Here is an 18,044-nt window from a genome sequence, read left to right as displayed (position 1 = left end):
CTCAAATCATTGCAGATATTGTTAAGCCTGAATGTATGAATATGAGCTGTACGATTTATTTTTAAGTATAACAGTATTGTTGCTATTTATGGCCAGTATTAGAGTTTGCCAAGAGTTTGTGACTGGTCCACAGCTGACGTGATTGTTGCCCCCCACACCCTCCTCACCCCAGGTTGTTGGAGTAGACAGTGGGAGTAACGATGCACTCCAGTGTGATCAACAAAGGCTTGAACCGATCCTGAAATGCCACAAAATGGAACAGGTGACGATTCCCATTCTCTTAATGAAGTTTGAAGGAATGAAATATCAATCACTGTATATCTTCTAGGGCTCCAACAAATTATTATTTTAAGAATCGATCAGTCTGACAAAAAATGTATTGAATTGTTCCACTTTCAAGTCGGACTGTCTGTGAATCGTTTTGCACCCGATGTATGGAAAACCGAATTGAATCGGCTTTTGCGGAGACACGCACACCCATCAATTATAACCCCACCCCACCCCCCCGAAAGTGTTCTATCGTTTAATTATTTTTAAATATGTCCAATTTCATACTAAATGCGAACTTAGTGTTTTAAACTATTCCCTACACTGTGACTTCTGTTTACTTCTTTATTTTTTTATTTGTATGAACTTAGTAACCCGTGTGACGTCACAACCTGCGCACTCTAGCGGAGGAAGCGCACCAGGTCCTTTTTTGCGCCATACGTCAAATATGCGCATTCTGTTTGAAAACGCCCAAAAATAAAAACAAATAATGCAGATCATGTTGTCGCGTGTGCGCGTATAAAGCGCGCCGCCGCGTTCTACAACGTCCAACGCTTTTAAAACGGCGCTGTGTCCCTTTAAAAGGCCAAAAAAAGAAAAGCGCCCATATGATCCCCGAGCTCCAATCAAAAAAAAACAATTCCTCTTGCAAAAAAAAAGCGAAGCAGCCTCTGTAATTTTTTTGTTCCGTCTGCTCGCTTGCTACAGAGAACACGGAGGAGGTCCACGGGCTGCAAACACACACACGCAGACACACGCACAAAGAACCGCTCCAAAATGTGACAAATCCACGCTTTTTGTAGGGGGCGTTCATGGCGGAGTGGAAACTGGCGCAAGAGGAGTTATTGCGGGACTCCTTGGAGCCTCTGGCCGCTGCTGGATCAAAATGGTAGGCTCGCTCTCTCCGTTCACACACACAGCAGCGTCACATTTTGTTTATTTTTCAGTTTTGTGAGTGAGATGGAGAGAGCGGCTTTCTCTTACTTGGCGCACTTTCACGCGTCATTTTGTTTTCTGGCGCCTTTCCTTTGCGTGGAAGTTTGTGGAACAAGTTAGAGGAACGCAATGGCTGCAATTTGCAAAAGGGGGGGGAAAAAAGTGAGGACGTTTGTGCCAGACTGAAAGTGGAAGTCCAGTTCCACGACAGTGCTTTCCCTCGCAGATTCCGTCTGCCTCTGCGGTCTGGGGTCATTTGGGGATGCCTCATTAGGAAAGCATGTGGTGGTGCTTGATGCAGCAGTGGTGCTGGAGTAATCCCAGCCAGTGCGTTCACATCTGGAGGCTTGGGTTAATATCTGGGTCAGGTCACTTGGGGTGAGCCCTGTTGCTTGCTTGGTGGCTTCTGAGTGTGTAGTTTTGCCGCCTTTTTCATTGTTTTGGTTCAATAAGTGTAAGGAGCCAACTATGACAATTGCAGTTCTACCATTTGTACCCACCACAACAACCAAAGCACCTGTGCCACTCCCTGAGTCTCTTGCAGCAGTCCTTCCACAGTTTTAGACATTTTAGGGACACTGTACGCAAAGGCTGGCAAAGGCCGGCTCGTGATTGCAAAGAGCCCGATGCTTGTCTCGGCTTTGCCCAACAGGGACTCTTAAACGGGTAGTACGCTTGACAGTTTGTGGGCATTGCAATTCACTGCGTAAGATAGGTAAGCAAATCAACTCAGACGATCTATTTCTTATTCGTTTTTCAAAAGTTTACCGTAAACATGGAATCCTTTCATGAAATGTGTATCCAGACAGACGCTGAAATGCTGTAGTAAATATACCAGGCCTGTAGTGACGCTGTTACACTCCAAAAACCAAAGTCACCAAAAAGAGCCTGTGCAGGGGCAGGGACAGGGACTCTTCAGCGGCTAGCACATTTGACCATTTAGGGCCACCGTTCTTCAATGGAAAAGTGAGGAAATTTAACCAGTCGTATTCATTGCATCACACATCATTCTGTCTACTTTCAGATCTAAAAAAAGACCACAGAGCTAGTCTCAGCCAAGACCAACATGGACTCCTAAAATGGTAGGGCTTTTGACAATTTCAGGTCGCTGTACTTCAGTGCAGAACTGACCAATTTATATTATTCTAGTCATTCTGTCTCTTACTTAATGTCTCAGAAGAAAAAAAAATACTGTGATCCTGACCTCAAAGAACCCTTCGCTAGCCATGGCCATAACCACAGATACTTTTCATTTGGTAGCGCATTTGACCATTTGGTACCACAATACGTCAGTGCGGAAGTGAGAAAATCGAATCACTCGTTTACGGTGTCTCATGTCATGCTGTCACTTTCCGAAAATATGTGGACAACACTATTATAATCTCAATCCCAGCTGGCCTCCGCTAGATGAATAGTTTTAATTGTTAGAAGTTGCAGGTTCCTAGGGCTGTTGTGTTTCACGTGGCATTGTCACCTCCTGTCTCCATCCTCACAGGGTGATGTGAGTTTTTATGTAACCGCCTATTCACGGCATTCCTGCCCGCCCTTGACTCGTGTAGGCTTTCGTTATCTTCTGGTGCCAAGTAAGGGGAATTGTCTGCCTCGTGAAAAGTGCAGCCATTCCAAAGCCCGGCAACAAACTCTGCTCAGCAGTCGGGAGTCCACTCGCCGTGGAAACCGTGCGGCTAATTTATGCCCCAGAGATTAGGAACAGTGGACATTGTGGCAGACAGTAGAGTCTAAGGCACTTCAAATGGCACTGCCTTATTTGTAAACCCCCTATCTTTTTTTCTTACACTACAATCTTGTCTAATTTCACCCCAATAAAACATTTAGCTTGTGTTTTAATTATTATGTGGCATTTGAAAAAGAAAAACCTTCAAAAAAAAAAAAAAAAACCTCACTTATGGCGAGACTGGTAAGTCTAAAAACTAAAACACTGAGTTTTGTTTTTCTAAATGTAAATTTACTAGATGACTAGCAGAGGCTAAAGTGCTTCCAACACCCTTGTAAAGGAGGCTAACGTGTGACAGCTAGAATCTTAGGCATTGTTTAACTAAGGTTAACAAACACCCGTAGTTGATAGCACACTGGTACTTATGGTAAGCACACAATCATTTGAAGCTAATCCCTCGTAGCAAGTGCTAACAGCTGCCTGAAGTTGCTTAGACACTGGTAATGAGAGGCTAACACACCATGGGTAATAATTACCAGAAGTTACTAACACACTTGTTGTTGAGGCTAACAAACAATGCCTTGTGGCCAACACCTGACAACAGGTGCAAATAGATTCCTGAATTTCCTAAGAAAAAAGGCTAATACATAATGTGAAGAAGCTAAAACTCTACGAACTATCGCTAATAATAACCAGTGGTTGCCCATACACCGGTGTTTGAGGCTAACACATGATAACAAGAGGCACCGCTAATGGTGGCTAATAACAAACAGCAGTTGCCAAGATACTTGCAGCTGAGGCTAAACACACACAAACAAATACCTTCGATTCATGTGTTACTAATCCCCGCCCCCACCTTCACAGTGTTGTGACTGATGTTTTTTAGTCGAAGGGGAATTATTATGAGACACAAAATTCTGCAATCACTCATGTTTCTTAAATGCAATGGTCTTGACTCTCGACTCCTCAAAGTGTTGGCCTTGTCTTGGACTTGGCGAGTTCTGGTCTCAGCCAAGTCTTCGTCATGGAGAGTGTGCTCTTGAGCACAACGCTAGCTAACACACTGGTAGTTGATGCTAATGTGATCACAACTAAAGCACTGCAAACTGTCACTGATAATGACAAGATTTGCTAACTCGCAAGTAGTTGAAGCTAACACAATATGACTACAGGCTAAAACACTGCTAAGAGTGGCCAGTCATGAGCAGTATTGCTAACATCCTTGTAGCTGAAGCTAACGAATGATGAAAGGCTAAGAACCACTAAGGCAAGAATAACCAGCAGTTGTTAACAGGCTGGTAGTTGAGGCGGACACACAACGGCTAGTGGCTATCACCCTGCCTACATGTATAACAGTGGCTAATGCACTGCTACATGTTGGTAATGTCATGAGTAAAAATGGTTGAATCCTTGGCATTGTTATTGCAGTACACAAAATAATAGCATAGCTGTATGTGGGATTACATCAACACATGGAAAACTTGAAGTTGTACTCATCTTTCCGATTTTTCACTCCCTCCCCCTTTCCCATGAGGCTGCTAAAGCTAAATGTCGGTAGCTTAATTGGTCCGACATGATTGGTCAGCATAATTCTCATCAAACTCTCGAGCAGAAAAGAGAACAAGCGCATTCCCAAACAGTCCTTTAGGCTTTTTTTTCCCCCTCCCATTGATTGGTTGCGGGTGTAGAAAGCTGATGCTCTCCCCTTCTCTCTCTCTCTCTCTCTCCCACTCTACCTCGTCTACCCTTTTGTCCTCTCTGACCTTCTCATCAACAGCCCACACACACGCACACACAGCAGAGAGATCCCTGCGATAAGAAGCTCTTTGCAGTCTTGTGTTAGCCTCTCGTCTCTTTGTATTCAGCTATGAAAGGTATAATGAACATATCTCAGTATCCTCCCTGCCAATGGCCCCGGGCCATGTCTGCACCTGCTTGCCGCTCAACGTCACAGAGCTCTTTTTGTCTCAAACATCCTTCGTCAAAGCACAAATGCCATGTCACTTTATTAGGTACGCCCGCGCTAACCTAAAACAAAAACAAAAAAGCTTGCTTTTGATCGACAATCTTTGTGGGGGAAGAATGGATGGATGAATAGTACTTTGATGTGCTTATACAAAAAGTGATAACCAGTTGCAGTGAAAAGTGAGCCTTGTTAGTCGGTCAAGGCAAATTCTGTTTGAAGAAATGTATCGCATAATGTTAAGAGCTAAGGAGTCTTTTTTTAGGAGTCTTTTTTTTTTTATACTTTATTATAAAATTGAATAAATAGTTACAATCAAACGGAATCAAAGTTAGTTTTTTTTTAAATATTTCCTATTACTTATTACTATAATATAAAACGCGAATATAAAAAGTTCATAGTTAGATGTAAAATAATTCAAACATTTTTGAATATATTTTCTAAATATATATTTGTTGTCCCAGAAAAAAAATCACATGTAAAGGAAATGGCAAAGATGTAAAAAACAAAATAGACACTTACATGGATAGACCAAAATCCTCCTTACAAAATACACAAGTCACAAGATGTAAATACAAAATAATTAAAATTATTATCTAGTGTCATCAAAATACCCCAAGGATCAAGAATTGCAAAACATTGTACAACCTCTCTCCGACAGAAATTCTGAATTGAATGAAAATAATGTACCCTTGCTCATCTGTCTATGCCAGCGACATATAGTGACAAGCCACTAATGTTAGAAGTTACAAATATCCTGTCATTCCCACTGCTGCCATTTGTACAACAGAAAAATCAACTCAACACACCCAGATTTCACACCAAGTACATTTTTGAGTAAAATGAAACGAGATTATCATTTGTTCAATCCTTCAGTTCATTTGCATGCGTGTTTGCGCGTGTACGAGAACACCTCTCCCTTGGCCAGCCTTCCTGAGTCAGCGCTTCCTTTCTCAGCTCGTTGGCCCAGACGCAAACTTCCTGGCACTCATCGACGTGGCCCACCAACAGTCTTATATATCTCAGTGTGAATTCTGACCTGGAAACGCACACTCACGCACACTCTGTGCCCTGAAAAACCTTACCCAAATGTCACCCAAAGCAGTCTGAGATCAAATCTTTGTGTTTGTGCATCCCAATTTCATGCTCGGCTAAACGCGTATCACTTGTAGATTGGCTTGTCACCTGTGCTGGAATTTACACATAGATGGAAATGTATTCACATCTAGTGGTAGAAATGAGGCGGTTGTACCAGGGAAAGGATTTATAGTATTTGGCTGGCTGGGACCCTCCCAAAACTGCAGGATCAGGCGATGGGATGTGTGGGATTAGAGGAGATAATATTGCCTTTATTAATTTTAGCGTTGTGGTGGGGAAAGAAGCTCTGTTTTAAGAGGCTGTAGGGAATAAAAATGAAACCGAGCGACTGTTTTCCTTGAGCTTCTGCTGCAAATTTTGCCTGAAATCTCATTTATATTGTTTTCTTCCCTTTTCATATAATGTATCTGAACCACCATCAATGCAGGGCTGCTTGATTATCAAAAAAGTATTTATCACGATTATTTTGGTAATAATTGAAATCACCATTATTCAAAAGATTTTTTGGTACAAAACAAGGAAATGTTTCAACGTAAAAAACATAAAGACAAATACATTTCTTTGAAACACTAATTATGTAAGTTACTTTTGTACCAAACAAAATGTATCAAATTTGTTATTATAAAATAACATAAAAAGTTGCAAATGTGTGATTTCCCCGTGTGAGCAATGCGTTGGATATAAATGCGTATTAATAATAGTTTTTTTACGATTATGCCAATTTTGTAATCGTGGAGTGTAATAATCATAATTGTAATTGAATTTCGATTAATTGCACAGCCCTACCTCAATGTTTTGTTTCTGCACTCGGGGGTTTATTTTGGAATAATCTTTGAAATAACCTACAAATGCATACATTTTTTATAGTGTTACTTTTTGTGCAAATCCTGCTAAATTGTCATGAGACAAGGGGTATTATTATTATTATTATTATTGTAATTTTTCCCCCCAAACAACCTGAAAATGTTAACTAAATACTTTTTGACCTAATCTTACAAAATGATTTCTCCGATTTTTGTCGTCGCTGTCGACCTTTACTCTATCATCTCAAACTGCCTCCTCACAACCAAAGCTTTCAAATTCCCGACGCTGCTTTCAAATTCCCGACACTGGCGTGCGTGCGACCGTCATGACCTTGGCGGCGAGCCCGCAACATTGATTTTATTTGCATGTTTTTATGATGCAGCCGTAAAGAGCACTGCGGGCCTTGTTAAAAGGCCTGCCCGGCCACATTTGGTTACGCCCTCGTCATCTGTTTGCCTCTGCGGCGTCATCGCATCTGCAGCCTTTCAGGTACGCGTGCAGACGGGGGCATTTGAGGTTGCGGGCACGTGGGTGGACGATGCTACTTTATACGCCGCTTACGCCTCAAGGTCAGCGCGGGTGCCGATTGAATTTCAGGAGGCGGAGCTTGTGCCGACGGGAGAAGTCTTCGAGACGATTTGCTTTTCAATAATTGTGTCACTTGTACCACATCACATACACAGGAGTTGAGATTTGACTTTAAAATGTGTACGGTAACTTGACAATACGATACGTTGATGAAGTATCGATACATTTGATACCCAATTGGGACAAAAGTGTATCGTCCCAACCCGACCGGGTACTTTTACGAACTGTTTTGCTTTCCACAAGAGCCCATTTAGGTGTCTGCTTTGGCTGCGTATTTGAGCCTTGTCACGAACGCTCGCGTCTGATGATTCAGTGATGGTACGTTTGGGTCCTCCTAGCATCTCCCGGCTTGTGAGCAAGATGAGAAGTGACACCAGTGCCGGTTGCTCTTCATCCGGGTGTCAGTCACTTCCTGATGTCTGCCCCGCCCGTCTTAGTTGGAGGGCCGCGACCCATTTTTACCCTAGAAGTCTATATTACGAAAAAGCCGTCATAAATTGTTACATTTCACTTTTTTTTGTTGTTGTTATAATCTGGTAGGAACATACTTATCCGAATGTGCTGAACTCCTGTTTCAGAGCTACTGCGCCAGCATATCAAGAGTGCTGATTCAGTCCAGCCATGTTCTCACTCTTATTTTTTTCTCGTTACCGTTGGCTTATAGGACTCTCAACCCCTATAAAACCTAAAATGGTCCCTGATGGCGGGGGGGGGGGGGGGGAGGTTCCTACGGTCTCAGCAGACATTCTTTTCTTGGTATGGGAGTCAACGCCTCGCTTTTAAATCTCCCGTGATGCGAGGTATGCACGGTGGTAGTTACGGCGGAGTAACACGCATTGTGCAACTCGAGAAAGATTTACATGCGCTTGACAGCCTGAGGAGATGCAGACTTTTTCACACAGTAGTAAATTGAATTGGGAGAGAGGACATGGTGACCAGTTGGTGTCTCCTACATCTTTTTTTTTTTTTTTGTCTGTTTAAGAAGTGTCCACATCATTTCCGCCATTGTCAATGCGCTAACATTTTACCCATCAGCAGAACGATATAATATATAAAATGACAAATAAAATGTATATAAATTTATAAGGGTAACCTATTTATTATGTGTAGTAATAATATAAAATGTAGTTAAACTTCAAATAAACTAAAATCATAATCGTCAGTTGGTCAGTCCGTCCATTAGTTAAGTCCGTCAGAAGTCTGCTTGTCCTTCACTCGGTTCCCCAAAAAAACGTCAGCAAAACGTAAATCCACTTCCGTTAGTGCTTTGTCCTTGTCCGTCACTTTTAAAAAAGTGTCCCATCATAAGTCAATCATCAGCAAAACGGGCGTCCCCTCAGAGACGGACTGGCCCATCAGTCTGATGGAATGCTCCCTCTGATAATTACCATATCATTTGTGTAATATTTCCACTTTTTTCTTAAAAAAAAAAAAAAAGACTGCATTGTGGTACCTGCACAACACTTGAGTCGGGTCAGACGCATCGCACGCTAAAAATAACGTATGAGAGGCCGCGTGTGTCTGAGAGGCTTGTCGAAGGTGGCGTTCTAATGACAGCAAACAAAGCCTGCCTGCCATTTTGGAGATGAACGGGGAGGCGAGACGCACAGGGATGATGACAAGAGACGAGAGCGGGGGAGTTCATCAAACTCAGTCTATCCAAAGTGCTTTTGGGATCAACCGTTGCGAGATTGGTTTGCAACTTCAGACGGACTTTTGGAGCACATCTGAGGTGGTTCTTGGAAAGTCTCGTCACATACCTGGGGCGTGTTAGAGTTGAGCCAACCTCCATTTTTCATGAAAAAAAAAATGGGAGGTGTGTTCCCGTTTTTTTTTCTAAAATATTTTTGCGGTATCCCCTCAATGCATTTATAATGAGCATCATCGCTATCGACGGGCTTAGCTGGTTACCAACCTCCGCGAATAGCGTTTCACATCTGTTGACATTTAGGACACATAAACAGAAGCCCTTTTCCTGCGTCGTTGCATTTTAGGTCCGGGACGAGGACTGCGACGACAATGATGATTATGGCTAAAGTGGTGTAACTTGCATTCGATCTGATTAAGGCTGCGGCGCTGTGCCCTTGGGCGATGTCTGCTGAGAGCCGGCGAGCGAGCGATATGAGAGATAACCCCATCTCAACTCCACTCTGACTTTCCAATTTAGCAGCTCCAAACTATGAATAAATCTAACACCCCTCTAATTGAATTCTTCAAAGAGACCACTTTTTCAAGGTTAGTCCCCTAAATGCAAATGCATGTTCCCGGCTGAACAACGACAAAAAGAAAAAGACTTCCATTGATCTTGGAGAGGATTGCGGCTGCATTCTCACTGTAACGTACAAGCATAACTGAATGTGGCTTTACCACATCCCTCTACAATTCTCTCATAATATGAATTTTTACTAATAATATTTTGACTTTATTCTTGTAAGATTTGGACTTTATTCTCATACAAACTACAACTTATCCGGTTAATTTTACGTTTCAATTGTTGTCTTGTAAAATTAAGACTGAAAGATGTTATGTAATGTGTCAGGAATGATCGTAAAATTATAACTTAATTTTTTTCTACAGTTACGACGATTTAAGTTAAATTAAGATTTAATTACCATACAAAATTTCATGTAATTTTTGACTTCATTCTTGGAATGTTAGCACTTCATTGAGACATTTTTATTTCACTTTTGTAGAAATTACGACTTGTAGAGTCAATTTAAGACCATTTTCATGTTTACATATAATTTCATGTAAAATGACTATCACATCTTAAAAACTGCACAAAAAAACATCAACTTAATTTTCATAAAAAAGACCCTGAAATATTTTGACTTTATTGTGATATTTGGATTTTTATTCTCAAATCGAACACACAGGCACCCCAAAATATCCTTTTTTTTCTATACTTTTTATTCTATTTTTTTTTGCGTTCGAATGAATTCACAATGTGTTTAAAAAAATGTTTTAATAATATTACATGTGGCCAAAGCGTGTAAGAGGAGTGAAACTAAATCTGAAATGTTTTTCCACATGGTCCCTTTCTATCGCGGATTTTCACCAATAGTGGGTGGGTCTGGATCACACGATCCACACAATGAATGGAGGTTTAGTGTATATATATATATATATATATATTTTTTTTCCCAGTCGTGTCTGTTTACAGCTCTGCATGTCTACACTGCACAATCAAAAGGTGCAACAGTCAGCGCTCTGTGCAAATCCTTGCACGTCCCTCCCCAAGGTGTGTGTCTGTTTTAGCACAGGAAGGGTAGGGTTTCGATCCAGACGGGATGTGAGCAAGGACGCGCGCACGCACCCACGAATGCAGTACATGACAACGTGTATTAAAAACACACACAAGAAAAAGCAAATGTCTGTGAGGACTGGCTGCTTTGGCATTCGCGAATGTCCCCGCTGACTCCATTAGCTGTCTCCATTGCTCAGCAAGACCACAGCATCCCAGGGGAAGCGCAAATTATTCACAAGACGAAACGCGCTCCGCGGGAACAATTAGCGGCGGCAGATAAAACAACCCCGTCGACGATTTATATAAAGAATACATCTGAGGGTCTCTTGAAGGCCCGAGTGAAGAGAATGCATCTCGCACACCGGAAAAATTTCACGGGAGTTTATTCTGCAAGACGAATTGTAAAATCCCATTATTTTGTAGAGTGCCTTTTTTTTCGGATTAAAATGGATTTTTGGAGAGTTAACACTGATAACGTTCCCCGTTCAGCTCATAGTGGAGAAGACCACCGACTTTCCCTCTGCTGAGTTCTCTCTGGTGGAGGATGTGGCCCTTCACTTCACCTGCTTGATGGACCGGCTGAACGAGCAGCGCCTCTTCCAACCCGACCTGTGCGACGTGGACATCGTGCTGGTGCGCCACCACAGCACCTTCCCGGCCCACAAGGGGGTGCTGGCCGCCTACAGCCCCTTCTTCCACTCGCTGTTCGCCCGCAGCAAGCAGCTGCGGCGCGTGGACCTGTCGCTGGACGCGCTGACGTCTCAGGGCCTGCAGCAGGTTCTCAACTTCATCTACACGTCCAAGCTTTTGGTGAGCAGCCGCACGGTGGCCGACGTGCTCAACGCCGCCACGTTGCTGCAGATGAGCGACATCGCCGCCTCCTGCCGCCAGCTCATCGGCAGCCGGTCGCTGCGGAGCGCCGACATGGACGAGCAGCGACGCGGGGCTGCCTTCGGGCAGCTTTACCGGGACATCAAACAGGAGTGCGGTGGCGGCGAGGACCCCAAGACATTGGATCCTCACGCGACCTTCAACAAAGATCAAATCATCGTGGAAGTCAACCTCAACAACCAGACGCTCAATGTGTCCAAGATCTCCGAAGGCGGCGACGAGGCGAAAGTGTTCTGCGGTTGCGACGGGAGGGGGTCCGAGGACGACGAGGCGGAGAACGACCCGAGGAAAGAAACCGATACGTTGGGGCAGAGCACCGAAGAAGAAGAAGAAGACGAGGACGAGGAGGAGAACGTCCTTGACGTTCCGGCGGTGGAACCTGAGTCCGGGCACCCCCGCAGGGCGCTGTCCGTGGCTGTGACGCTGGCCCACCGGCATCCGGGCGACACGGAAAGCGCCGGCCCCAAGGCGAGGCTGGAGGAGAAGCAGCAGTTCTCGTGTAAGAAGTGCCCGCGCGTCTTCAACAACCGCTGGTACTTGGAGAAGCACACCACCGCGACGCACAGCCGCTCGCACGCCTGCGCCAGCTGCGGCAAGAGGTTCCTGCTGGAGAGCGAGATGCTGCTGCACCAGCAGACCGACTGCGAGAAGAGCATCCAGGTAGGCCGGCATTTGGAAGCTGGGAAAAAAAAAAAAAAAAAAATCTGAATCCCAATTTGAAAACCGGTCTTTTGCTGTCTGTGGATTCCGGGTAGTGCGTGGCGTGCGGAAAGGCCTTCAAGAAGCTGTGGTCCTTGCACGAGCACAACAAGGTGGTCCACGGCTACGCCGAGAAGAAGTTCTCCTGCGAGATCTGCGACAAGAAGTTCTACACCATGGCGCACGTTCGCAAGCACATGGTCGGTGAGTGGCAAGCCGCCGTCGTTGGGTCGCGCTTACTGTTGCCCGTTGTGGTTTTTTTTGGGGCCATTCCGTTGGCAAAAAAAGGAACTTCAATGGAACTTAACAGCCTCAACAAGGTCAAGATCTGTGTCACAATACCGCAATGTGAAATTCAGTCGGCACGCCCGCCACGATGATGAAGTCTCAAGAACCCACGACTGAAAAGAGATGAGCCTGCTGCTAATCTGTACTCACAACAGCCAACCATACACTCGCATACCCTGACTCCCACATCACTCACCAGGCCGTGCCCCGCCTTTTAACTCATTCACTGCCATTGGCGTATTTGTTAGTCTTTTCATTTTATTTTTTACATTTTTTCAAACGTTAGGGTAAAAGAGGGTCTGAAAATGTCTGGCAGTGAATGAGTCAAAGGCGCATGCACTCAAAGTCACACACACGTTTGTATGAATAAAAATCTGTTTTGTCTGCGTTTGTGCATGCGTAGCTCATACGAAGGACATGCCGTTCACCTGCGAGACGTGCGGGAAGTCATTCAAGCGCAGCATGTCCCTGAAGGTGCACTCTTTGCAGCATTCCGGAGAGAAGCCCTTCAAGTGTGAGGTTTGAGCTCCTTCTCCACACCACATTGAACAACTTTCTTCGACAGTAAACGCATGATTCTTTTGTCCATTTTTATTGTTAAAAAAAGCAACAACAAAAAAAAACAACAACATGTGCTTGGTTGCCATTGCAGAACTGCAGCGAACGCTTCCAGTACAAATACCAGCTGCGCTCGCATATGAGCATCCACATCGGACACAAGCAGTTCATGTGCCAGTGGTGCGGGAAGGACTTTAACATGAAGCAATACTTTGATGAACACATGAAAACCCACACTGGTGAGTGCAGCAAAGTTCCGTATATATTTGCAGTTCGACATTCACAAATTCACATGTATGCAGATTTTGGGGGGAAGCTGGCCAACATTATTTGCTAAAAAAAAAAAAAAAAAAAAAAAAAAAAGAAAGACCAAAGCAATACTGGTATTTTTTGGGTGGTGCCTTGGTCCCAAGTAACTATGTTGAAGTGAATTGAGGAATTAAATAATTACCAGACAAATTAAAACTCAAACATTCATCCAACTTAATCATTTTTTGCCCCCCCCCCTTTTCCATTTTTTCCCCCCTCACCGAAAGGAGAGAAACCGTACATCTGCGAGATTTGCGGCAAGAGCTTCACGAGCAGGCCCAACATGAAGCGTCACCGCCGCACACACACGGGCGAGAAGCCGTACCCGTGCGAGGTGTGCGGCCAGCGTTTCCGCTTCTCCAACATGCTCAAGGCCCACCGGGAGAAGTGCTTCCGGGTCAGCCAGCCGCCGGAAGACCCCCTCGACTCGTCCGGCCCGGCGCAGCCGCAGTGGACGCCGGAGCGGCACCCAGAACAGACGCCATCCGGCGCCTCGGAGCCTTCCCTGCTTCACCCCAAGGGGGGGTTACATCCCACCACGCACGTACCCCCTCTTCCACCACCTGCCCTCTTCTCTGGCGGTAGGATGAACTCCAACATCTGAAGTATTGAAAGGTCACTTTTTGATTTTTTTTTTTTTTTTTTTTTTTTTCCTTTCTTCCCCTGGATTTTCTTGCGCCTCAGTAACACTGCCACTTGGTGAAAATAAGTAATAAGAAATCCAAGTTATTTTTTACAAATACTTCTGGTGAGCTGGTTTTGTTTGGGGACCAGCCGCGTTTCCCTTCCCCGGAGTCTTGCACAAAACGCAGCGATTTGTAGCAGCTCTCGTAACAACAAGCAAGAAAAGTTGGATTTTTTATTTTTATTTTTTTCCAAACTCCGCACACGCGTAGCGGCAGCAAGCGGTTCGGGTGCGACGCAGCAATAATAACCAAAAGCTGACGCGTTTTGAAAAATGTGCACTACTCACAAAGTTTGGGATAACGGACTGTGAAATTTTAGTGCGAAGCTAAAAATGCGCACGGTGTACTCCCGCCTATTTGCAATTTGCTTCTATTTGCCACAGAAAGCCCAAACGTTTTGTGAGTCTTGGAAGTGTGTGTTTGTGCGTACACAATAACCAAATCAAATCTCATTAGCTCATGCGCTATAGCTACATCACGTCATCGTGTTTGTAATCCGCCTGGCACCTTACATTTCATGATGTAATCAATCTGTACTCCTAACTGTTTCCATTCTTAGAACTGTGCGTGTAAGCAAGCAATTTGTGGGACAATGCTTTGCGGTCAAGTCCTAAATTTTGCTGTTTTAATAGTTAATTATTATATATATATATATATATATATTATATTTATGTATTCAATTGATTGATCACAAATTATAAAATAATGACAACACAGTATTAGAAACAGAATTATCTTATTTATAGTTACATTAATTGAGATAAAATTAGAATGAATGATCTTATTACAATTATTATTATTATTATTTTTATTTTTTTTTTTTCCACAAATGACCAAATCAATTCTAGAGCACAAAGTTTGCCCGTCCCAGTCCATAGGAAAAATTGCTAATCATGAAGTCATTGTCATCTTAGACCTTTTGTGCAATAATCTTTTTGAATGTTCTAAGCTCCTGTTTCCATGTGGCAAGTTTGCGAATCGGCGATGGCTCGCTGTAATTGTAATTCTTACGGCCATCTCTAGTTGAAATCGAACAAGACCAAATCCATACTGATGATCGCTATTCAAAGGCTTATTTTTTGCAGTATTTGCACTTTTGACAATTATTTCTTCCAAAATCGACTGCGCCTGATGCATGAAAACAATATCCTATTGAGTAAGGTCCCTCATAAGTTAATAAGTCCTTTTGAGTGTTATAAATGATTATAAATGTCTTTTAACTTCCGGTCCGTTGTGAGTGAACACAAAGGAGGTGTAGAACTGAAAAAGAAATAGCCACTGCTGCACTAACATGACTTATTATTTATTTATTTTTTTTGTTTTTTTTCTAACAATTTCAGTATTTTAATGATTTTAAAGTTAAATCCCAACAATAATGAAATAAAGCATTGTGCTAGGAGGCTAGCGAGCTCGTTTTTTTTTTAAACAGTCGTTGCTACTTAGCCAGTTTGGCTAAACAAAATCAAAATACAGTAACTACTGCCACACCAAATATCACGTTGTTGTTTGGGTATTGTAAAATCACATTAGTCACAAAGTCTCATAACACAATCTAACAAAATTTTTGTAAATTGGTTATTTCCAAAACTGCGACTTGTATTCGAAAAAAATGTACAATTAGCAAACTAAAGTGAGTGAGTCAAAAAGTTATATTTTTACGACAAAAAATAATTTGTTTTACGAGAAAATTAAGTATAAATTCTTTTAACATTCTAGTGCTGTTTATTCTCATAACATTACAACTTTAGCATTGACATAATCGCGCTACGACGTTTTCTCATATTTGTTTTCATTGCAGTGTGGTGCGGGAGTACGCCTTTGTACAAAAACAATCCTGACATATTTTGGTTGTAGTTTGCCTTACAATCGGAAAGGGTTTGAACGTCGTCATATGGAACGCGAGAAAGACGAGTAGTTAACACTACTGATTTTTGCACTTTGAACTTGGTTGGCCGTGGACGATTTTCGACAGGAGCGCACGTACCATCACAGTACAATGAAAAGTGTTGATGTCCAATTGTTAATACGAAATTTGAAAAAAAAACAAAAAAAAAAACGTTATCGTATACAATTGTTATGGTTAAACAGAAAATTTTGAACGAAATTTGAACGTGCGATTTACTTCCCTTTTTGTTTTGTGCTGCTCGTATTCACGACTTTGCGTGAGTGTTTTGTAGCGATATTAGTGAGGTCGTACCACTTTCAGTGAGAGATGGGATCTGATGTGTGTAATGTGAAGATGATTGAATGGTAATGGCGAGCACTTTATTGTCCATTTCGACGAATGTCTGATTTGGAGTGAGTTTAAAATGTGTACAATTTCTACCTATAGAATATTACCAAAATCACACTTTTTAGTGAAGACCACAAAGAATAACATTAACACACAAGTATTAACATGTTTAATGCTGTGTTATACATGACAGGAGGAAATACACTAAATTGAGATTAAACAGAAGGTTATTTCTTTTTTTTTTTTAAGAATATACTAAATTTAGCAGCGTTATCATAAAATGTGCTGCTTGTATTACATGACATAGAGACTCTAATGTATATAGAGCTGTTTAAAGCAAGTGTAACCACGCCTGACATGTACAGTATATATGACCATATCTATTTTTTTTTTTTTTAGCAGTCAGATGTTAATGTGGTGTTATCACTCTAAGTGGCAGTAAAAAAGGAGAAGGGACTTTTCTTTTGCACAGTGTTGTGGAGGACTCATACTGGATTCCTGGCAGGTAGGCTTTTATGTCTTTCGATTAAGCGCCATTCTCCTTCACTGAGGCTCTCAGCCAAAAAGTTTAAGGTGGACGTGCCCTTGTCCTTAAATAAAGGCTGGCTAAAAGGAGATTTTCTACCAGCCCTTGCTTATTTTGCACATGAGGGTTTATGTAGCTACTTCTAATAATCATAATAAAAAAAGCTAACTTTCCCAAACTTTAAAGCAAACATTTTTTTTTTTTTTTTATACATTTTTTAAATAAAGGTCTCAAACATTCTAAATTCAAAATACACAAAGCATAACAAAGACTTAACATCCACTTACTGTGTTTTGGGGGCGGGGGGGCGCTTCTGTCTCATGCAATTTAGCCGCTGTCAATCCTGCCCCATTACGGCCAAGGACGTTGGGACTATGCGATCAGTTACTTGTGCTCAAAAATAAAGTCCAGAGTCTGAAGAGAAAAAAAAAACGTGCTTTCATAAAGACCAAGTGGATTGTATTTTCAATGGTGGAGGCAGCATTTCATCACCAAGCCACTGAATTGCTGCTCATGGATCCTCGCTTTATGATGGAGCTCCGTCCCTATGAAATTTGTACGAAAGTCAGAACGCACCATAGTAACCAAACACTAACCTAAGTCATAATTACAGCATTCCACGGCTATTCTTGGGGGACAGAGCCCGAGCCCTACCTGCGAGTAATTGACACCGCTCCAAAAATACTGTTAACCATTTTCCATCATATGTCCCCTTTCAACTCACATACAGTATATCTCTCAACCGTGATGTGCACTGTTATTTGCTGACTGTCATGTAGAGCAAGGGGTGGGGAACCTACGGCCCACAACTCTTCAAAACAAATCCACCTGTTATAAAAAGCTCCCTTAATGGCTCCCCACCTCTGCCGTATACACTTCATTAGAGTATGTCTTCGTTAAGTGGTGTACAGAGAACTAGTATAAAAAAATTTAAAAAACGACGAAAACAGAAGAATAGTGTCTAGAGGTGCTAATAACAATAGACTGTATTTTCTGTCCTTTCGTGGCATTATTGACTCGCGTGGGTGTGTGTGTGCGCGTGCGCGTGTGTGTACTGTCTGTAAAACAAAAGCCCAGCGGCATCACGTCAACATTAAAGCGTATCGAGATATTGCAAAATGAGCTGTGTCTTTTGTTGTTATTAGGGTACCCTCTTGGAATAAAAAGTCTACACACCCCTGTTCAAATGACAGTTTTTTTTTTTTTTTTATCTAAAAAAAAAAAAATAAGAATCCTAAATTATGATTTCCACTGTTAATGTGACCTACAGCCTGTA

The 18,044-nt window shown here is 42.5% G+C and overlaps 1 protein-coding gene across 2 annotated transcripts; it reads left to right on the top strand.

Moving 5' to 3' along the window:
* The first annotated feature begins 199 nt into the window (after window positions 1-199).
* Window positions 200-17,955, top strand: LOC147127377 (zinc finger and BTB domain-containing protein 47-like). Of its 2 annotated transcripts, none has more exons than XM_086021573.1 (7): window positions 200-262; window positions 1,071-1,156; window positions 11,068-12,129; window positions 12,225-12,372; window positions 12,860-12,975; window positions 13,109-13,253; window positions 13,551-17,955. In XM_086021573.1, exons 1-7 carry the CDS (start codon window positions 244-246, stop codon window positions 13,925-13,927), a joined length of 1,953 nt encoding a protein of 650 aa, XP_085877699.1. In that variant the 5' UTR covers window positions 200-243; the 3' UTR covers window positions 13,928-17,955. The 2 variants fall into 2 exon arrangements, with proteins under 2 accessions (XP_085877699.1, XP_085877700.1); XM_086021574.1 differs by lacking the exon at window positions 200-262 and adding an exon at window positions 2,228-2,285 and having other exon boundaries at window positions 954-1,156.
* The last annotated feature ends 89 nt before the right edge of the window (window positions 17,956-18,044 follow it).

The sequence above is a fragment of the Filicampus tigris genome, chromosome 21 (assembly GCF_054856515.1).
Source record: "Filicampus tigris isolate MCC_2025a chromosome 21, RoL_Ftig_1.0, whole genome shotgun sequence".
NCBI classification, from domain to species: Eukaryota; Metazoa; Chordata; class Actinopteri; order Syngnathiformes; family Syngnathidae; genus Filicampus; species Filicampus tigris.
This window is presented reverse-complemented; position numbering and strand designations above follow the sequence as displayed.

Bases quoted from the DNA above. Each gene is read 5' to 3' on its own strand.
- LOC147127377 (XM_086021573.1), top strand. The intron at 12,373-12,859 runs GTGAGTGGCAAG...GTGCATGCGTAG, and splicing joins CGTTCGCAAGCACATGGTCG to CTCATACGAAGGACATGCCG. The intron at 12,976-13,108 runs GTTTGAGCTCCT...TTGCCATTGCAG, and splicing joins AGAAGCCCTTCAAGTGTGAG to AACTGCAGCGAACGCTTCCA.